Source organism: Temnothorax nylanderi, unplaced genomic scaffold (assembly GCF_030848795.1).
Source record: "Temnothorax nylanderi isolate EJ_2023f unplaced genomic scaffold, tnyl_v1.0 TNYL_tig0050_pilon, whole genome shotgun sequence".
In the NCBI taxonomy this organism is placed as follows: Eukaryota; Metazoa; Arthropoda; class Insecta; order Hymenoptera; family Formicidae; genus Temnothorax; species Temnothorax nylanderi.
Genome location: NW_027249112.1, coordinates 1079030 through 1097562, shown reverse-complemented (window position 1 = coordinate 1097562; position 18533 = coordinate 1079030). Strand labels below are relative to the sequence as shown.

The window sequence follows — 18533 nt, the reverse complement described above, 5'->3', positions numbered from 1 at the left end:
CCCACCACCGACTTTCGCGCGTCGCGTTCTCTCACGTACCGCCGAAAATCTTACGTTCACGCACATCCGCGCCTGGACCGCGCGGCGATTATGGCGACTCATTAGCTGCGCCTGTAAATCATCGCGGTCACCGCGACGGAGACAGGAGATGCGCGCCGAATGTGGGAGTTCGGAGCAAAACGCGTGAGCGAGCGAGCGAGCGAGCGAGAGGCGGAGGATAAAGCCGGGGTCCAGAGCGGGACGAACGGCGCGAGCGTGCCCGAAGACGACCGAGCACGAGCGGAGAAAGCCGACGCGGCTTGCGAGGGCTCCTCGCGATATTCAATGGTTTCAGTACCGAGCCGCCACGGGTCAGGACTCGATGTGGCTTCATCGTAGGGGAGGTTCGTTAACGTGCGCCTGACGACGTGGTACGCGACGCAAACGAGTGATCCATGAATCAAAATCGGAGCGAAAGCGCGCGGTGTCATCGTCCACGGGTCACCAGGTCGACCGCCTTTGCGACCCGCTTCGCGAGTGTCGATCGATGATCCGGAAGTTACGATTCGCGGAATACACGGCGGCACGATCGCGTTTTTCCGGTGTTTAGGCGCGATATCGTTGAAGTTAACGCGAGTGGATTCTTCGTTTAATGTCTTCTTTCTTTTTACGCTAATTTTGAGAATTTATCTCAATTGTACTCCGGGCGCATATACGATCGTCTCGCGAGTGCGCGCGTAACGCACATGCTCGCTCGCTCCACGCTCGGCCGCCGCAAGGTCGAGGGATAAGTGCGAAAAGATCGACGCCCTCGATCGGCCGCGCACTGTGCTCCAAGCAAATACTGCAATCCGTATACTTATGTAGCGTGATCGATTAACCAGCAACGTGCGTTACAATTAGGCCTATTTGCGGCACTTTAATCGACACGCAGCGTCGATGCATCGTGTATAATTTTGTCGACAACTTTTATATACATGCAGTTCATTGATGCGTTGATTTTTGACTGCTGATCGACAAGACCATAATGCTGAAAGATAAGAGGAAAATATAGCGGCAGAAAGTGCAATCGATGATGAAGAGCGATGATATTTGTTCCATGACGGACAAGTGTTCCGTTCCGAAACTTCCGACATCCACATAATTTCAATAGTTGGAGGACAGCTTAATTTGATTTCATCACTCGTGCAAAGTTTAGAAGAAATTGGAATGATCCGATTTTGAGACGAATGATTTTTAAGAGTGTCTCAAAATTTGCCGCATTGAATCTTCTTATTTCCGATATCGCATGTACATATCCTTCGTCAGAAGAAATAAACTGTCTAAGGTGTTTTGAAAATTTGTCAAGTTCGTAGACGACTGTTGCCATTGGACATCTATCGTGCTGAAGTTTCGACTATCGGAATATCGGGACACGTCAGATCCACTTTGCAAGTTCAGTTTGCAAAAGGCCCGGCGGATATCTTGTTTCATTCCGTGAAGGTTTACCGCACGATCGAATGCATTAGCGGGACTTGCGACGGGCGTAGAGAGACAGAGGCGCTCCGAATCCGAAGTGAACCGCTTTCGAGAGGAGGCTGCTCTGCACTCTACGACGATAAAACTACAATCGCTACTCGGAATCTGTCAGCGGAGGCTTCGCTCCGTTACCGGATCCGTTTATCCGGCAAATCCTGTGATCATCCGCTCGCCCAATACGCCCCATGGAATCCCGCAGCAGCGAAAAATTTACCTGACAGAACGCATCGGTCATGGAATAAAAAAAAGGGGACCGATAACAAACGGCGTAAATGGCCCGGAGCGGATAAAGTTTCAACTACTCGCGATATCCGCGTTTGAAGAATCGCGTCTACGTCGATCGGAAAATCTGCCGGGGAGATCGATCGCGTGCTTAAATCGTCCAACCTGAGAAGAATCTTACGCGAAGGGATCTCGGGAAAAAACGAAAGATCGTCGAGTAAGATGGGAATACCGTATGGCGATAGCATACATCGTCATTAAAAGTCCGGTGTGTTTCGTTCTTGAGAGGCTCGAAAGACAAATAGCCGGCGTCTCATTAAATGAACGACGGGTAGGTGAGCGACAAGACAGATAGGGGACGGCTGCGTGGCATGTCGGTTGACGGCGACGGCTACGGCAGCAACAACGACGGCAAAGAACGGTGGATGATGTGGATGGCGGCGCAATGCAGCAGCGGCGGCAGAGGCAACAGCAACGACAACGGCATCAACGACGAGAACGGCAGCAGCGTCGGGGGTTGCAATTAGTGCCGGCTCGCAACGGCCGCGAGACAACGTAACGACTGAAGGGGGGGCGTGCAGGGGGCCGTTAGGGGGTCGAGGGTGTGTGCAGTGCGCGTGAAAGGGGGACAAAATGTGGTGGAGTGTCGTGACGACGACGACGACGACGATGCTGGTCTTGGTAGCCGCCACGGCGTACTCGCCGTCTGTGGAACTATCCGATCTAGATAAGCCAAGTGAGTAATGCGCCCCGTTACGTCACTAGTTATGCCTGATTTACAACTGGGCTTAACCCTTTCGGTACGACCGAGTCACGAGGTGCTCGCGACAAATACGCCGGTTAACCGGCGTGTCAATAACCGACGGTTGAATTTGGTAAAAACTGTTAGTTGACCCTGTACCTTGCTGCTGCGCACGATATATTATTGATTACAAATCATATAAAAATTAAAATTCATATATTTATAGAGAGCTGAAAATTCATTTGTCTAAAATATTATACATAGTACTTCAAGTTTTCTGGACCGCGACGCCTAGGTACTTCGCTACAATGAAAGTGTCAAGATATTCTGAAGACGCGCCGCGTAGTGTTTCGCGGGTCGAAGATCGTGATGCGACGAATTAAATCAAATCTCTACGGTCTCTCGTCACGAGGCTGTTATAAACTTTAAACAGCGGATTATTATCGTCGACCTCATCCAAGGAAGTTTCGCTTGACCGTGTTCCGGCTTCATCCTCGAGAACGCGGACTCCACCGAAACCCGAGTATGGCGTAGTCGATAAAGGGGGATATAAATGGAAAGGTGCTTCTGAATATCATTAGCGGCAGTTCTCCAATGTTCCATAATTAAACGGGCACTTCGCATGTGTCGAAACTGTCCTTGAGGCGCGCTACCGTGTGTGCATCGTGCCGCGGCGCCGACGAGTTATGTACGAGTATTTAAAAATTAAAAATAACGTACGGCATGTTATTTTATCACAGTCGGATCTTCAATGTAAATCATAACTGTAGGGAATTTTAATCCGACCGGGTATGCGGCCGCGCGAGGTCGATGCATATCATTAGCGATAGGAATACTGTTCTGTGATTAAAATCTCTCGCGCTATTACGTAATCGTAATTGTGTTCATCAAACGACACTCGCGTACGCGATTTCAAAGATAACGTAGTATAGAACAAGGAGAAATAGATTTTAGAGAGAAAGAGCAATTTTAAACAATTATTCAAATTTCTAACAACCTTCAATATTGCTTGAACTTTGAATAATTTTTTCTATCTAGTTAATATCCAGTATCCAATATCTAGTTAACATTATCCCCGATTTGTGAATAATCTTTCTTTCTGTCTCTTCCCTTTTCTAATAAAAAAAAAGTTTCTAAAGATACATCAATTACGTTAAAACCATCATTAATATAGACAGCAATATTTAGGTCTTCATAAATTACTCAAGCGATAAGCAACGCAATGAACTCATAAATGTCAAAGATCTCTCACGAAGCAGGAAACTAGTATTAAAGTTGCCTAGCTATCCTCGGACGATGAGCGATGCTATAATAACCTAATGCCTGACGTATCCGTACTAAAAATATGATCACATATTTTTTTTCTGCGTTATTGATTGCTTGGCATATTTAAAGTAACCAGAAGAGTAGATGGCAAACTTTCGCGGATCGATTATTAGAAAACTTTTGCCATCGTGTTCATTTCGCTATGCGCGCGTCTCTCACTATAATACTTGGTCCTTTGTATGTAATATGCGCTACCTGAAATTAATTTAACACCCTGCCGGATTAACGATAAAGAAAATTGTAGGACGAAGGTGTCCGATCGATTCAGGCGCGGCACGTAGGAGAAGGCTTAGGGAAGAGAATGACGGCTAAACTAGTTTAATTAAACCACGGCGCTAAGCCCCTCTTAAATTTATAGCTGCGCGATAAAAAAGGATGTTCTACAGTGGGGACGTGAAGAGAAAAAAATTGGAGTTTCAATAGCGGAGTCCGGCCTCGTTCGACTGCGAGGGCGAAAATAATGTGACGCCAATTTTGCACTTTTGCGAAATTCCTTTGAAAAAATTTCCGACCTATCGCGCCATTAATTTTTCTCTCTATTCTTATATTATAGATGTAATATAAATACTAATGAAATATTTTCCTTCTTGCATATTAATTTCGATATGCTACAGCACACACAATTACTGATTTTCATCAACTTGCACTTCATAACAAAGAGTGAATAGCCTTTGATATTTTCGCGAATTGTAACCCTGATCCAAAATTTATCTTCAACGTCTATATTTACTGAGAGAATAATGTAACAGTTTAATAGGAATATCTGGGAATATTCAGATTGTCACTGATGACATATTGAATGACCAGACGGACTAATATTAGCTGTAATTGACAATCGCTGAATATATTCTCTACAATTCTAGGAACTACTAATGCAATAATAAATGATATTTATAGTCGATGTACATTCACGTTTATGATTGAAAATGAGCCAATTTATAATAACATTCCTACATTTATTATTTCAATCATAAATGGATAAGTACACGGAGAGAATTTTCTCTTAAAATTTACCCTGAAATCATGGTAGTTTGTGGAACAACATGTACCACCAAGAATTTTATGCAAACTATTCTGATTAATATCCACCATAATAAAAAATATTAATATCTATTACATTAAAATATAAAATATGTTTGATTAATTTTACTAAAATATATCTAGAAAATTTCAATAATTTTTCAAAATTTACCAATCTGCTTGGTAATTTTTATCATGTTGTTTGTAAAATGTCTTTTGTATATTTTAAACATTCCTTGGTTGCCAAGTTGTCCCAAGTTTGTAGTAAATTTAAGGGTAAAATATAACAAAAAATTCTCTCCGTGTATTATCGCAAAAAGATAAGCAAATAAAAAAGTCGTTCTTCAATATTGAATATTATATTTAGTGAGGAATAGGAAGACAGAAAGTAGGGTAGAAAATCCGCCCTTGAGCACTGAAGGAACAAAAAAGCACCAAGTAATCTTCGGTTATTTTATAGGGAATTGCAATTGCGCATGCAATTCATGTATAGTGTAAGAGATGCAGAATCGATCGCACCGTGCTGGTGCCTCAAACATTTCGTCAGGCAAATTTCATGCTCAATCCACTATTCCCTTGGAAGAAATTCCAGAATACTTTCGAAGAAAATAAGGTAGATATATATACATATCGTTGTCGACAAGAAATTTCGTTCGCGCGTAATATGAGCTGGTTCTTGCAACCATCTCGCCGATTCAAAGGCAGTTTAATTACGATCGAAATTACTCGGCGTCATTATACAATTATTTTACAGCGTGGCGAAACGACAGCCCATGTTTTCATAAGGTTTGTCTGACTTCTACGTCAACAGGTGTTGCGAACGGCGAAAGACAACCGACGTGTACGCAGTACGCGCGTAACTAACGCGTCGCGTTAATTAACGACGCTTTCATGTTTATTCGCGCAGCATAAGGCAGCAGACGCATCTATTTTGCCGCGTTCCGGTATCGCGAAATAATAGCATTCGATTTCTCCCTAATGAGGCTAATCTCGTAGTCCAGTACGTTAAAAAAGCGAAAGCGGCGAATAAATGCCGGTGATGAGAGATGTGTTTATTTTTATAGCGTTCTGTGGTTTTTAATGTCTAGTGCGGCGTGCACTTTCAGTAAATAACTGAAACCGCAAAACCGGAAAGAACAACTTTAATGCGCACATCATCGGGAAATGTACTTTGTACTATAAAGGATCTTTTTATGCTATGTTTTTATAAACACTCTGCGTCGTAAAATGTAAACCAGAACTCATCATGACAGGCTAACGTTTTAATAGAGACTGCATAACAGTTTTTACCAAGTTACAATATATGAAAAATATGTTACAGAATATATCCCCGCTTAAAAAAAAAAACAATTTACTTTTTTTACATAAACAACATTTTTTAAAACTTCTAAATCCCAGTAGAGGCAGCTTGGTGAAATGCAAGTTACAATAATCTTTTTGAAAAATTTTTAAATTTTCAAAATATAATCTTTTTATATATTTTTTTGTTTTAAAAATATCCCAGAAGAGATAAATACGTTCTTTTATTTTTATTTTAAGTATGCGGAATCTTAACCCTGAGTTCAGTTACGTAGCTGATACAGTTGATTATTAATAAGTTTTTTAAAGAGTTAGTATAGATTTATTAGTATATAGACGTTGTAGACTCTGGATACCCTTCACGTTTCTAACAGCGAGAGCACTTTCCAACAACAGCTTTCGAAATCACAGCTACGGCGTCGTGGTAATTAATTTTTTTACCGGCAAAGCCGAAGCGAGGGCAACGACGGAATGACCACGAAATCGACCTAATGGGTGGCCATTTGTCATTCTCCATAGGGTAGAAGGTGGCATTGCGGAAGGGGCGAGAAGGGCCCCTTGCCGCCGGCCAAGACGATAATTTGCACGCGATTTCATCCGCCGTATACACCTTCCGCGTCGGTGTATGACTTAATGGAAACACGGGTTAGCTTGTTCTAGAATTCTGAAATAGCAGAAGCTCATAAAGGGCGAATGTCACTCTGCGTTTGCGCGAATGTCATTTTACATGGCGGTCGATGTAATTACCAGGAGTAAAAACGATTATTAACGTAACGGCACGAACGATATTATGGTACTTTCGTTGTCGTTAAAAAATATGAGATCTCTTCACCGTCGTATATATCCCCGCGTAACAACCTTATCGAAATAATAGCCGGGGCAAGGTAAAAGCAGCATTATCGCGAATCTAAAACAAGGCGGAGACGATCAAGCGACGTAACATGTATGTTTCATACCCGACACGCGAATATTCAAGATTATCTCGAGTCTAATCCTAGGAAGATTAATTGGAATTGGCAGTGCACTTGTTATTCTTAGGCGCGACCTCTGTATGCTAAATAACATTACGTGCGTGCAAAAACTTAAAGGGACCAAAATGATAATTATTACACGATTTGGGTGAATAACCCCATTCCGTCGACGAAAAATTTATTTAAAAGTGATTGACGAACAGCGGCGAGATGACGAGACGTATTTTGCCTGTTGAATGACCTCTTTTCGCGAAAGCGATTAAGATACACATCTCATATGTACACGCTTGTATGATTAAAAAATATTAAGGCTTGCTTGAAGAGGGTAATTATATAAGAATGTGGATAAACGCGAGATATTATTGCGGTACCATCTTTAACAGAAACGCCGAATGATTATTTGCACGCGATCTCGGTTCACCGCATTCGTTGGATACAATCATGATTAAAGTTTAGCACGGCATACTTCTTTGTTGAGATCCTCTTATTTAAAGCGTACTTATTCTACATTTATCGGTCATTAAAACATTTCTTACCTTCTGTTTAACTATGTGCTAAGAATGATAATGCCGGTAACAAATACTCCTCAAGGGAGAGAGGTAGACTTATTAGCTCGATAAAAATCTGTCTATACGAACGCGCTGCACAATTACTAATGACACATAGAATATAGGAAAACGACGTAAACTCATCGTGATAATTGCATATTGCGGAATAGTGCGAAAAACGCTTCGCGACGCAAGATGCGGCGCGTGATATAAAATTTGTTTCGCGCCCGCGCCGCGCGGCGAGAATGAGCCCACGCCGCCGCGAGCATTTCATATGTCGTAATTCGCGCAATTCTGTCAAGAAGCGACATATTTCATATTACTGTAATCCGCTGCAAGCCCGGCAACAATGGTGGGCTGCGTGCGAACGCGCATTCCGAACTACGTATTTCTCACGGGCCTCTCATACGTGCGATAGCGAAAATTCGGAATATCGCTCCCGCGGGTCTCGTTCCGCAAAACTGCAGCGCGGGTAACGAGTGGATCCACTTCAATATGTCAATACTATGAGCTTAACTCGTGACTGGTGACGCAGAATTTCGATACGTTTCGACGCCGCCGCGATAAAACTTAAAAACCTGTGGCAAAAAGCGTGACAAATTTTTCACGAATCAGCCAGATATGAACGCGTGAAATTTATTACGTCTTGAATACTTTAAAGCGCGTATAACTGTAAGAACATGTTTTTCATGAATTTTTGGCGCTATATTTCGCGACGGCGCGCGGCGCGGCGCAAGGCGCAAAAGCCAAATCTATTTTATGAGCTCGTTCGACGCTGTCGCCGTCGCCACGTTGCGCGGTATATCAAGTTAATTCGTGCATGAACGAGATCGCGATGCAGTTCGATGCACTGTCTGTTACAAGACATATTTTAACGTGAAAGAAAGAAAGTTATCGTCATCGTAAAATTTTCGTCGCGGCGCTCGATCACCGGACGTTTCCTCCTTTTTCCATTTATCTGTAATTCATAGCCTGTGGTGTTACGACTTCTTTCTCGTAAATATGACTGGTACCTATGTGCCGCGCGTGCAGTTTATTTCTTTTACGACCTTTTTTTACTCGTCTCGCTTATCATTCGAAGTCGTAGAAATTTTTGTCCGTGCTTTCGTTAGGAAGGAGGTGCGGAAGTCGCGCTTGCACGCGACTGCGAAAAACACGTATCGAGATTTCGTCACACTTCAGCTAATAATCGCGACACACTGGCGCGATACCATCGAGCCACTAAAGTCGGTGATTACCGCGGCGAAGTTTCGCAGCGGTATGGAAAAAAAAAGAAAGCTTTATGGCGAATAGTAACGCAGTATCGTTAATAACTTCGACACTAACGTGCGAACGGATTTACGTGCCTGTTTTTTACCTTCAACTTACTCGTCCGTTACGTTGTGGTTACAGGGCTAGATTATAACACGCCCGCTCTTTCCCATTTACATCGTAAATGAGATACCTCGATTGCGAGCAACAGTTTTCTTAATATATACCGTAGCGTTCGGATATAAAGTACTTTTAAAGACTCTGTTTAAGTTTCCTGCGAGCCTTGAAAGAGCAATGAAAATGCAGCCCGTGACATGATACTTTTAGTTGAGTCAAGTCCGGGTTTAGCGATTTATTTTAAGTATACCTGTGCCAGGTTTCCTCTCTTTGGTCCCCTTTATTTCGATATGCATACTAACGAAGCTAGACCGAGGAATTCACTTTTGCTGGCTGTTACCGACCATCCTCTCATACGGTACACGCACCATCTTCCGTGTAAGAGTTTTAAATCGGCCGAGATTAAATTTGTACAAAATCAGGATATGCGACAGTCGAACGACATTTTCATGCAGATTATTCTAATCAACCTAGATCTTAATTTCTAATTCCGGAATTATGCAAATCGGGCGAATGAATTTTTTCCGTTTGGCGACGATGGTATTACGGACGCCGGCAGCAATCCACTGGAGACTCTGGAAACGGCGCGGGCGAAAAATCTCGTCTTGTCGGTTTGTGCCCGATGAACGTAAACGACGAACCAGGAGCTGGTGCTCCCGTCGTAACTCGGTTTCTATCTTTCCGCGGCAGTGATTCCGCGTAACTTTCTAACCGGTTAATTCGCGCCCGGCTACATCGGCTACATCCCCTGTCGGTACGACGGCGTCGACGCTAACGAGTCCACGAACGAGAACTGGAGCAGCGCGTGAGGAATAGGGAAGACGGTTTCGCAGGGATTCTCCCTGTCGAATCCGAAACGACTGTCGGCGGAACGCGCCGCGCCGGCTGCCGACCACTCGTCGTAACAATATCCGAAACAGGTTGTCGGTACCTGCGCTGCACGTATCTTAGCTTACCGCAGATTACCAGTAATCCCTTGGGTTCGGGTAACAGTTACACGCTTTCAGCGAGACACGGGAACTTCGGTCGCTCAGCGGCGACGCGACGGCTCGCGGCGCAAACCCGGGGACCGCCTCTCCGTTGCAACGTCCGACGCCCGTATAAACCGAATTCCCTCGACGTATCGGAGCGGTACGACGTGAAATTAAGTTCTCCCACGACGTTTTACACGCGCGCATTCCCTTTCCCGCGTACTCGCGCCACCTCGAATATCCATTATGCCATAATAGTTCAAGAAACCGTTCTTCGATAGAAATCAATTTTTGAGGAGGAAACGATTATGAATGATCAATGAATAAGATAATGAAAGATCAATGAATATAATAAAAAAGTTTTATATTCGTAAAATGCGTGATTAACAAGACCAAAGGTATGTCGTATGTATCAATATCGCTAGTATCGAATAAATTCAATTCGCTTATTATTAGTATAACCATGATTTAACGATGAATCGGGATCTTACTCGGTTCGTACTCGTTATTCTATTATCGGATATCTAACGAATAAATCCATTACATCTATTTATGGATATTCCAATGGATACTATGAAAATCCCGGAATCATTTCAATTTATCTTAAAACGTCTATAATAGAATATTGAAAAAAAATTTCCATTTTGTTATTAAATTGTCCGGATATTTATCTGTATGAAAAGATGTGTAAATGCAAATCTCTTTATCGCTAATATAAATTGACAATTTATATAATTGGCTCGATATTTTCTGGTATCTTGAATCTCTGAAGAGATGTTTAGAAGAAATTATATGTTATTTATTTAATTACTGCCTTCTCGCGTTTTAATACTTTTGGATGCTATGCGTTTATCATTTCTTTTAATATTCGTTTTTGCTACTTTCATGATATCCAGTTGAAGCTTAAGTACGCGTAATGATTGCTTTCTGTCGACATAATAGCTAGTTTTGCTCAGAAACTGCTTTCTCGCTGCTTTGCATATTTAATAGCACATTTGACTACACAATATCTTTATCGTATCTACCGTAAACAGGTTTCGTATTGCTGTCAGCCGCAATTAAACGATTAAATTTCGTCTGATAACCGATAAAAAAAACATGCTTGGAGCTTTTCTCTTATACTCGACACATATATGTATGTCCATAATCAATAATTGATTATATATTTAATTCGTAATTATTTTTGCCATGCATGCGACACACGGAGTGCGTTCTCAATTGATTAAGGTAATTAACGTCAGACAATACTATGTTGTGCGAGTCGGTGGCATATGATACTCAACGGTTGAGAATCTCTCGTTAATCCGTGTCAACAGGATGAAACACATTAGATATTATGAGATGAAGAAGAAACAAGAGGAGAGAAAAACTCGCAACAGAAAAATATCATCGAGGATAGAGAGAGAGAGAGAGAGAGAGAGAATGGCGTTAGTGGCCGGTTTTTTCTCGACGGTGCCAGTTTTCCCGCCGTATTCCTTTTTCCTTCTTTCGTTCTACCTTCATTCTTTATTGCGTCAGCATCTTCGCTTGTTTTAATAATTTTGGTTTAATGAAATTCCGCGATTATATATAACGATGCTCAACGGACAATTTCACATTTGCCTGTTCGGTTTTATCAGAATTCGAAATGTCACACTTCGCGTTTTGTTATCAAAGCTTTTTTAATATTGCAGTTTTCGATTCTGCCTGATGAAAGCGTTTCGGTTTGACGAATTTTACCGTTGATACATATATGTATATCGCTCGTAAACTTCGTTGATTTCGGTGATCTCTCTCCAACTTTTTCAGAAAACAAATGTTGTGTATACAAGATATCCTGTTGAAATTTATGTATTTAGAAAGAGAGAGAGAGAGAGAGGAAAAAAGAGAAAGAAAGACGAGAGAGAGAGAGAGAGAGAGAGAGAGAGAGAGAGAGAGAGAGAGAGAGAGAGAGAGAGAGAGAGAGAGAGAGAGAGAGAGAGAGAGAGAGAGAGAGAGAGAGAGAGAGAGAGAGAGAGAGAGAGAGAGAGAGAGAGAGAGAGAAACGTAGTCGTTTATATTTTCCAGCTAAAATGAACGAACTTGCTACGATGTAGCATATCAAATGTCTCTTCGGGATTTCGAGTTCAGATAAACTTTTACATTTGAGTGAGATCTGTTGTATCTCTTCTGTTTTCTCCGTTGAGTAAAGTTGTGCCTGGGTTCGAATTGAATGTGCTGTTCGAAAATTGAATCGATTCACTTCATAGCAGCGCGGAAGTTAATACTCGTATCCATTTAACTCGCAGGCAACGTAAACAATCCTCTTTTCCAATTATTGTAAAATCGTTAATTATTGCACGCTAGAGAAATACGATAAACTACGGCCGTGAATCTGATACGACGTATAAATTCACGAGAACGTATCGAGCACAACGAGTGACGTAAATTTAAAAAATTTAATTTTCGGCGAGCGCTGCGAGAGATAAAAATATGGCGAAATCCTGCCGTTTAAGCGGTAAGAGATAAATTAAAGGCGTTCGATGCTCGCGATCCATAAATAACCCAACAAAACGGTTTTAATATATTATCCGAGTTGGGTTCGCTAAATGATTATTAATGGGCATAGATCTTTCCGTCCTTCGTTTTTGCATATTGCACAGCGCGAATGTCCGGCTCTCTCGCTCGCGCGTACTGTCCACTATGTACAAACTGCCATCGATCCTCGCGCTTATATGCTAATTGCCTATCCGTGCTAATTGGAAGTGCCGCCGAGTGCGTTAATTATCTAACTGACGGTTAGCTATTCCTACCACTCAGCCTCTCTCTGCGTACGCATTTCACTCGTTTCCGGAAATTCTATGGATTTCCGTAAACTTGAAGCCGATTTAATTGTTCGCGGCGAGCGACTTTTTGTTTCTTATAATAATAAACGTATGCAGATACAATTGACACATCAAGCAATTGAAGCAATGGAGAATTATTATATGCAAGAAAGATCTGTATGATAAGAATAATTGCATAAGTGGTATATTGTAAACCAGGATATATATCCTTTTAAGAAGATTCAGCGTTTCAAATGTATATTGGTGACTTTTCTTATCGCTATTATACAGTCGCGAAGCACTAATCCGTTTTAAGATGAATCAAGCATCGTTTCGCGAAGACTTAAGCTCGTCCTATATTTGCGTAAGCGACGAACAAAATTCATAACATTTCAGCGATATAATATTTCTCTAATGACGAAATCCTCTAAGAGAAGACTTTGATGACACAATCCGCGAAATAGAATTCGACTATTAGAAATTTTCCTGTTATACTCTATGATCTTATTGTTCAAAGGGATCATGAAATTATTTGAGTATATTTCCAAAAGTAGGCAGAGATTAATTCCATTTAAAATTGGCCATTATATTAGCCTATTTATTATATTAGTAAAAGCTCATTCTCATCATATATAAATTGTTCATTGTCATTATCGTTGCTTTGTTCTAAGAGCACAATTACATTTTCATATTCTTTCTGTACCATTATGCCAGATTATATTATTACATCAATATCTGTCGTACAAAAGAATAATTTTGTGTGGTTTCTCGTTTGTGATTGTTATATAACTTACGTGAAATGAGCATACTGGTCATCAGCATTTTCCCCTGCACAGAAGTTGCAGAAACGAGAAATTCTATTTTTGTACGACTTAATCACGCGCGTATACTACTTCATCGTCGTTAGTGGAATAGCGCTTGCTTTGTGCGGCGTGACTGCACCGCGCGTAGTACATAAGTTTTACATACGGTCTGTACACACACGAGAAATGACATTCGTCCAAGTTAATGCAATACATAGCGGAGATGTGAGGAGAGTCGCACATACGTGCCAACGCGGAAGCACACCGGTAGACGGAGAATATAAATCCCAAACAAGCGACGCAGGTAGTATATCTCTGGCACAAAAGGATTTCTGTATACCTGTCGTAGGTCCAATCTGCAGAAACGCCAATAAAACGTCGGCTCCTTTTAGCTCGATACATTCAGGAAGGCTGCGATATCCTTTGTTGAAGATGAGAAGACGTAAAATCGCGATGGGATCGCTTTTAAGGAGCCATTGTGTCGCGCGCGTGTTTAGATTTTTATAGAGACTTACCGGATAATCTCGTGCGAAACCCCTCTTTCGCTGACGAATGCTCGTATAAAACTGGTAAACACCGGTGGCCCTTCTCTAAATTGGATTAACGCTTTTTCGGGTCAGACGTCGAGAATTGCGGAACGAGTCAGCATAATTTGTCATGTTCCCCGCGCGCGACTGAAGGCGCCTCTACTGTTTTTAACGAGCAATCGCGCATGATTTTTATGGCCAAGGATAATCCGGGCATTTTACACCGAAATGGACCAGTCGTGTCCGCTTAGTTATGCTCGTACCACGATTAATTTTTGCATTGCCCTGGGCCGACAGCTATGAAGGGATTTCAAAATTTTCAACGGGATCTCGTTGTTTCGTATATATTCATGTATACATACACGTATGTACGGACTATACCAGAGTTGCAAATGCTTCCTCTGTCGCGTTTCGCATTGTCTATCTAATCAGGTATGATCCCTTGACCATTATAGTCTCACTATCGGCGAACCGTCCATCGTTCGCGAGCGCGATGCATGCATTTCTCTCGTTATTCGAAATTTGAGACAAACGTGACGTTCGTTTCCTCTCCGCGAGTGAATGGCCCTATTTCTCGTTAGGGAATGCGAGAACAAGCGAAATTATATTTTTCAATACGATATGCTCGGTACAGTTATATCTCAATGGAGTGAGTTCGGTACGTAGTTATGCCAAAATCAATAGAAACTTGACGTTCGCGCGAGGAAAAAGAGAAATACGCGGTACTTTCTTACCAATTTGTATCAGGCATCTTCGGGATTTCCGATAAATTCGAAGCACGAAGTTTGAAGATTCTATTCTCGGTTCGCGTGGAGCGCGCATAAAAGCAGAATTCCCTTGAAAATAAAGAGATGTTCGGAAAATGCCGCGGGGATGCAGCGCCAGGATGTTTTGACAGTCCGTTTGAGATTCCGTCCGTGACACAAATCCCGTTCCCCTCATAGGGTCGCGCGATATTACGATAATCCCGACGCGCGTACTCCCGCAGGAGAGTGACTGACGGTCACGGTAGTTAATGGCGGAACGTCGTTGAATATCCGCTATCCGATCTTACACGAGACTCGTGGGACGATACGCTAGACCATGACTACCGTGACGAATCACTACTTCACGCGGGAGGGCAGCTCGACCTAATTTTCCAATGTCATAATTTGATATCAGCTACACGCAGCTCGCGACGCGCCGATCCCATATGTCGTTTCATATAAGCAGGTGCTTGTATGTAATCAACACTCTGCTTTGAATAATGTATGCCGAGAAGTGTCTACATTCTAAGGCTTTGAACCGAGAATCATATTACATCACTCTTTGTACGATGAAACAGTAATAATCGTAAAGAGAACTCTCATCGAACGATCGTAACGAAGGAGATCGTCTACAATCGTCTACAAAGAACGTAATGGATCTTAATAGCTAACTGAGAACTAAAGGATCACAGAATTTTGTATTACATGCGCGATTTAAAATAGTACGTCAGCTTGGAGCTGAAAAACTGCACGAAAGAACGGTTGAGTGAATGCTTTGACAGATAAATCAAGAAACTTACTTTTGAAAGTGCACATATTGGTTTTTGACAAAATTGTTGTTTGATTTTTTTTTTATAACTGATTCAACATATGTGCAAGAAAAAGGGAAAAATTAATATATCCAGAAATATATTTGTCAATTAGATAATCAATCAATATCAATATCAATGTTTGTGAAAGAGCGACATTATTGAGTTTTTATTGACTTGTCCCGGCGAGCAATCGAGAACTCAGTGACGCGTTAACGAGCCTTCGTCATTACGGTTCGAGTTCCGTAATGATATTATCCAGCAGTCTGCAGTATCGTTACTGGTTGCTGGAAAACGGTGGCCAACATTGATCTCGACTTTTTACATGTACTGCCGCGCCGTCATTTCAATAATTTCTTTCGGATCGTTTTTATTCTTCCGGCACTGATACCAATTATATAAATAGCATATGTGATATTTTAGGTGTATGTCAGCCGCGGTCAAAATTCTCTCACGTATGCGCCATGTTAATAGCACGGATTTAGGGAACTGTTGACCAGACTAGGTCGTTGTTTCGGTGAAACTCGTTGGGAATGTATTTTGTCGCATGCTCGTCGGAAAATACATCCTGTCGACGACATGATTATCAAAGTAATTTGGTACGTTCGACGGCTGAAAAGAAATACCGCCGGTAATGTACCTCCGTTGTCCCCGCGTCAATCACTTAAAACGCGTGATATAGGTAGTACACGCATAATACATCTCGCGAGAGCTTTTATCATTCGTCAGTGATCCGCTTCATCGTTTTGTCGTTACTACATAATGTCGGACCGCCCCTCATTCAATGAAACTATGTATCGCGTTTGCAATAATGTAATTTCCCACTTGACATCACTTCCAGCAATATGACGTGTTTAATTATACAACTGCATTTGTGCATTATTAGGAAACATACGGTCGTTTGTGCGTATCATTCGTAATCCTGACGTATGACATTTTATTAATCATCGGATAAAGCGCGCGCCGAGTAAACGAGCGAAAATTTATCACTCATAATCTTTATTAGGTAATATCGACGCGTCGCTCGTATTGTCCAAACGAGACGATAGAGACGGCGTTTTCACAGCTTGTCCATCTCTCTTTCAGGATGATAATAAACATCAGAACGCATAATTTGACCGTAAAAGAATAATCATTCAGACAGCTCCCGCATAAATATTGGCCGACGTTTGGAAAACGTTGCTGGGCGTTTAAAAACTTGTAAAACGCCGAAAAATGGCTAATAATCGTCTAACAGTCGATAACAACCCGGCACGCCATAGCATCGTTTATGACGAGACATAAATTTCACTGCGTATTATACGAAGACGTGACGTGCGATAAAGATTATTATCTCGCAGTGTATTCTCAAGTATTTCGAGTGAGGATGAGGACTCGATAAACCGCTCGCATTCAAAGGTAAATTCGGACGTAAATGCCCCTCTTGTTGCATCGAGAGGTCATGTTTGAAGAAATAAGTTGATGGCAAAATAATTCACCTCTCTCGCAGCAGCTCGCTGGTGAATACGCTCACACTCCGTACGTTCCGTTGACGGAAAGCGTACTGGGATAAGAATAACAATGGAAAGGAATATGGTAGACGCCAAACAGTTTGTGATGCAAACATCGCACAGAGAAAAGAATGTTTTATTTGAGGGCTCGTGAGTCGGTCGATCGATCGTTTCTGGCCGAACAAACATTTGACGACGGGTATATATATGTGAACGTACGCGTTTATATTCGTACTCGCAAAAATTCTCTCACGCGCGTGTTTGCGTATTAAATTCTACACTTTACGATATGCATGCAACGAGCAAATTACCGATAGCGTAAAACTCTGATTTTTCTAAACTCATATTTCTGTAATTTTAACACTGCGCGGACACCGTATTTTTGGAGCACTCACCCGGACACCCTGGGACTTTTAAGTCTAAAGGATTTTTGAAAAATCTATAAAAATTCATGTATCATTTTTAAGGTTTCAAAAAGTGATTTCTATTCTTACATAGGACTAAACTGTTGCAAATTTTTTTTTTAAGTGTTGAGTATTGGCCGCGGTTAAACTTTGATTACGTTCACGTATTATTTTGGAGAAAATATGATATTATCAAGAAATACACAGACAACCTTTTGAAAATCTTTTAGTTTCTTATATGTATATATAGATATTTTAATTTAAAAAAATGCTGCTTTATACATATATCCGAGGATACATGCAATATAATATACTAAACCTTTTAAAACATGTAATTATTTGAACAATAATAATAAGTGAAATAGAACCTAATGATATACAATCTAATAATTTAATTATTGCAAAAATAAGCATTCTGTAAGATGTCCATCATAGATATATATGTAGGGGAGCGTGGGGCAAAGTGGGCATGTGGGGGCAAAGTGAACACTTGCAATACATTTTTATGTATTTATTATAAAGTTGTAATAATTGCATTTAAAACTTCTATTAGAATGTATAAGATAATAAAAATTACAATTACTGTGTTTTATAATAAATACATAAAAATTTATTGCAAGTGTTCGCTTTGCCCCATTCTCCCCTACTATACATTTTTTGCGCTTTATGTAATCATGACTAATTTGTAATCCCTAGACGTAATATTCATCCTGTCCAATGATATTTTTTACTTTGCGCGTTATGGATTCAGGCAATGGTGTCGGAAGGATTGAAAGAGACTTTTTATCGCAACGTTGCGCAATAATTCATGCTGCCCAAGTCATTAAAATATTTGCTTATTCACGAGATATAAATGCATGTAGGGGGGGGGGGGAGGCTCGTTGCGCGAGCGGGCACTCTTGAATACTTCTCTTCGATGATAATTTTTTCCTAAATCCGTAATTAATCTTAGTCGTCTTAAATATGCAAGTATCATTCCGGCTACGAGATAGTTATGAAGCTCTATG

The 18533-nt window shown here is 41.3% G+C and overlaps 1 protein-coding gene across 1 annotated transcript in view; it reads left to right on the top strand.

Moving 5' to 3' along the window:
* The first annotated feature begins 349 nt into the window (after positions 1-349).
* The window catches only part of LOC139772512 (nephrin), a 96947-nt gene continuing 78763 nt past the window's right edge, over positions 350-18533 (top strand). The window contains exon 1 of the mRNA XM_071706244.1: positions 350-2455. Coding sequence (XP_071562345.1) covers positions 2353-2455 — 103 coding nt within the window. The 5' untranslated portion in view covers positions 350-2352. The remainder of the gene's footprint in view (positions 2456-18533) is intronic.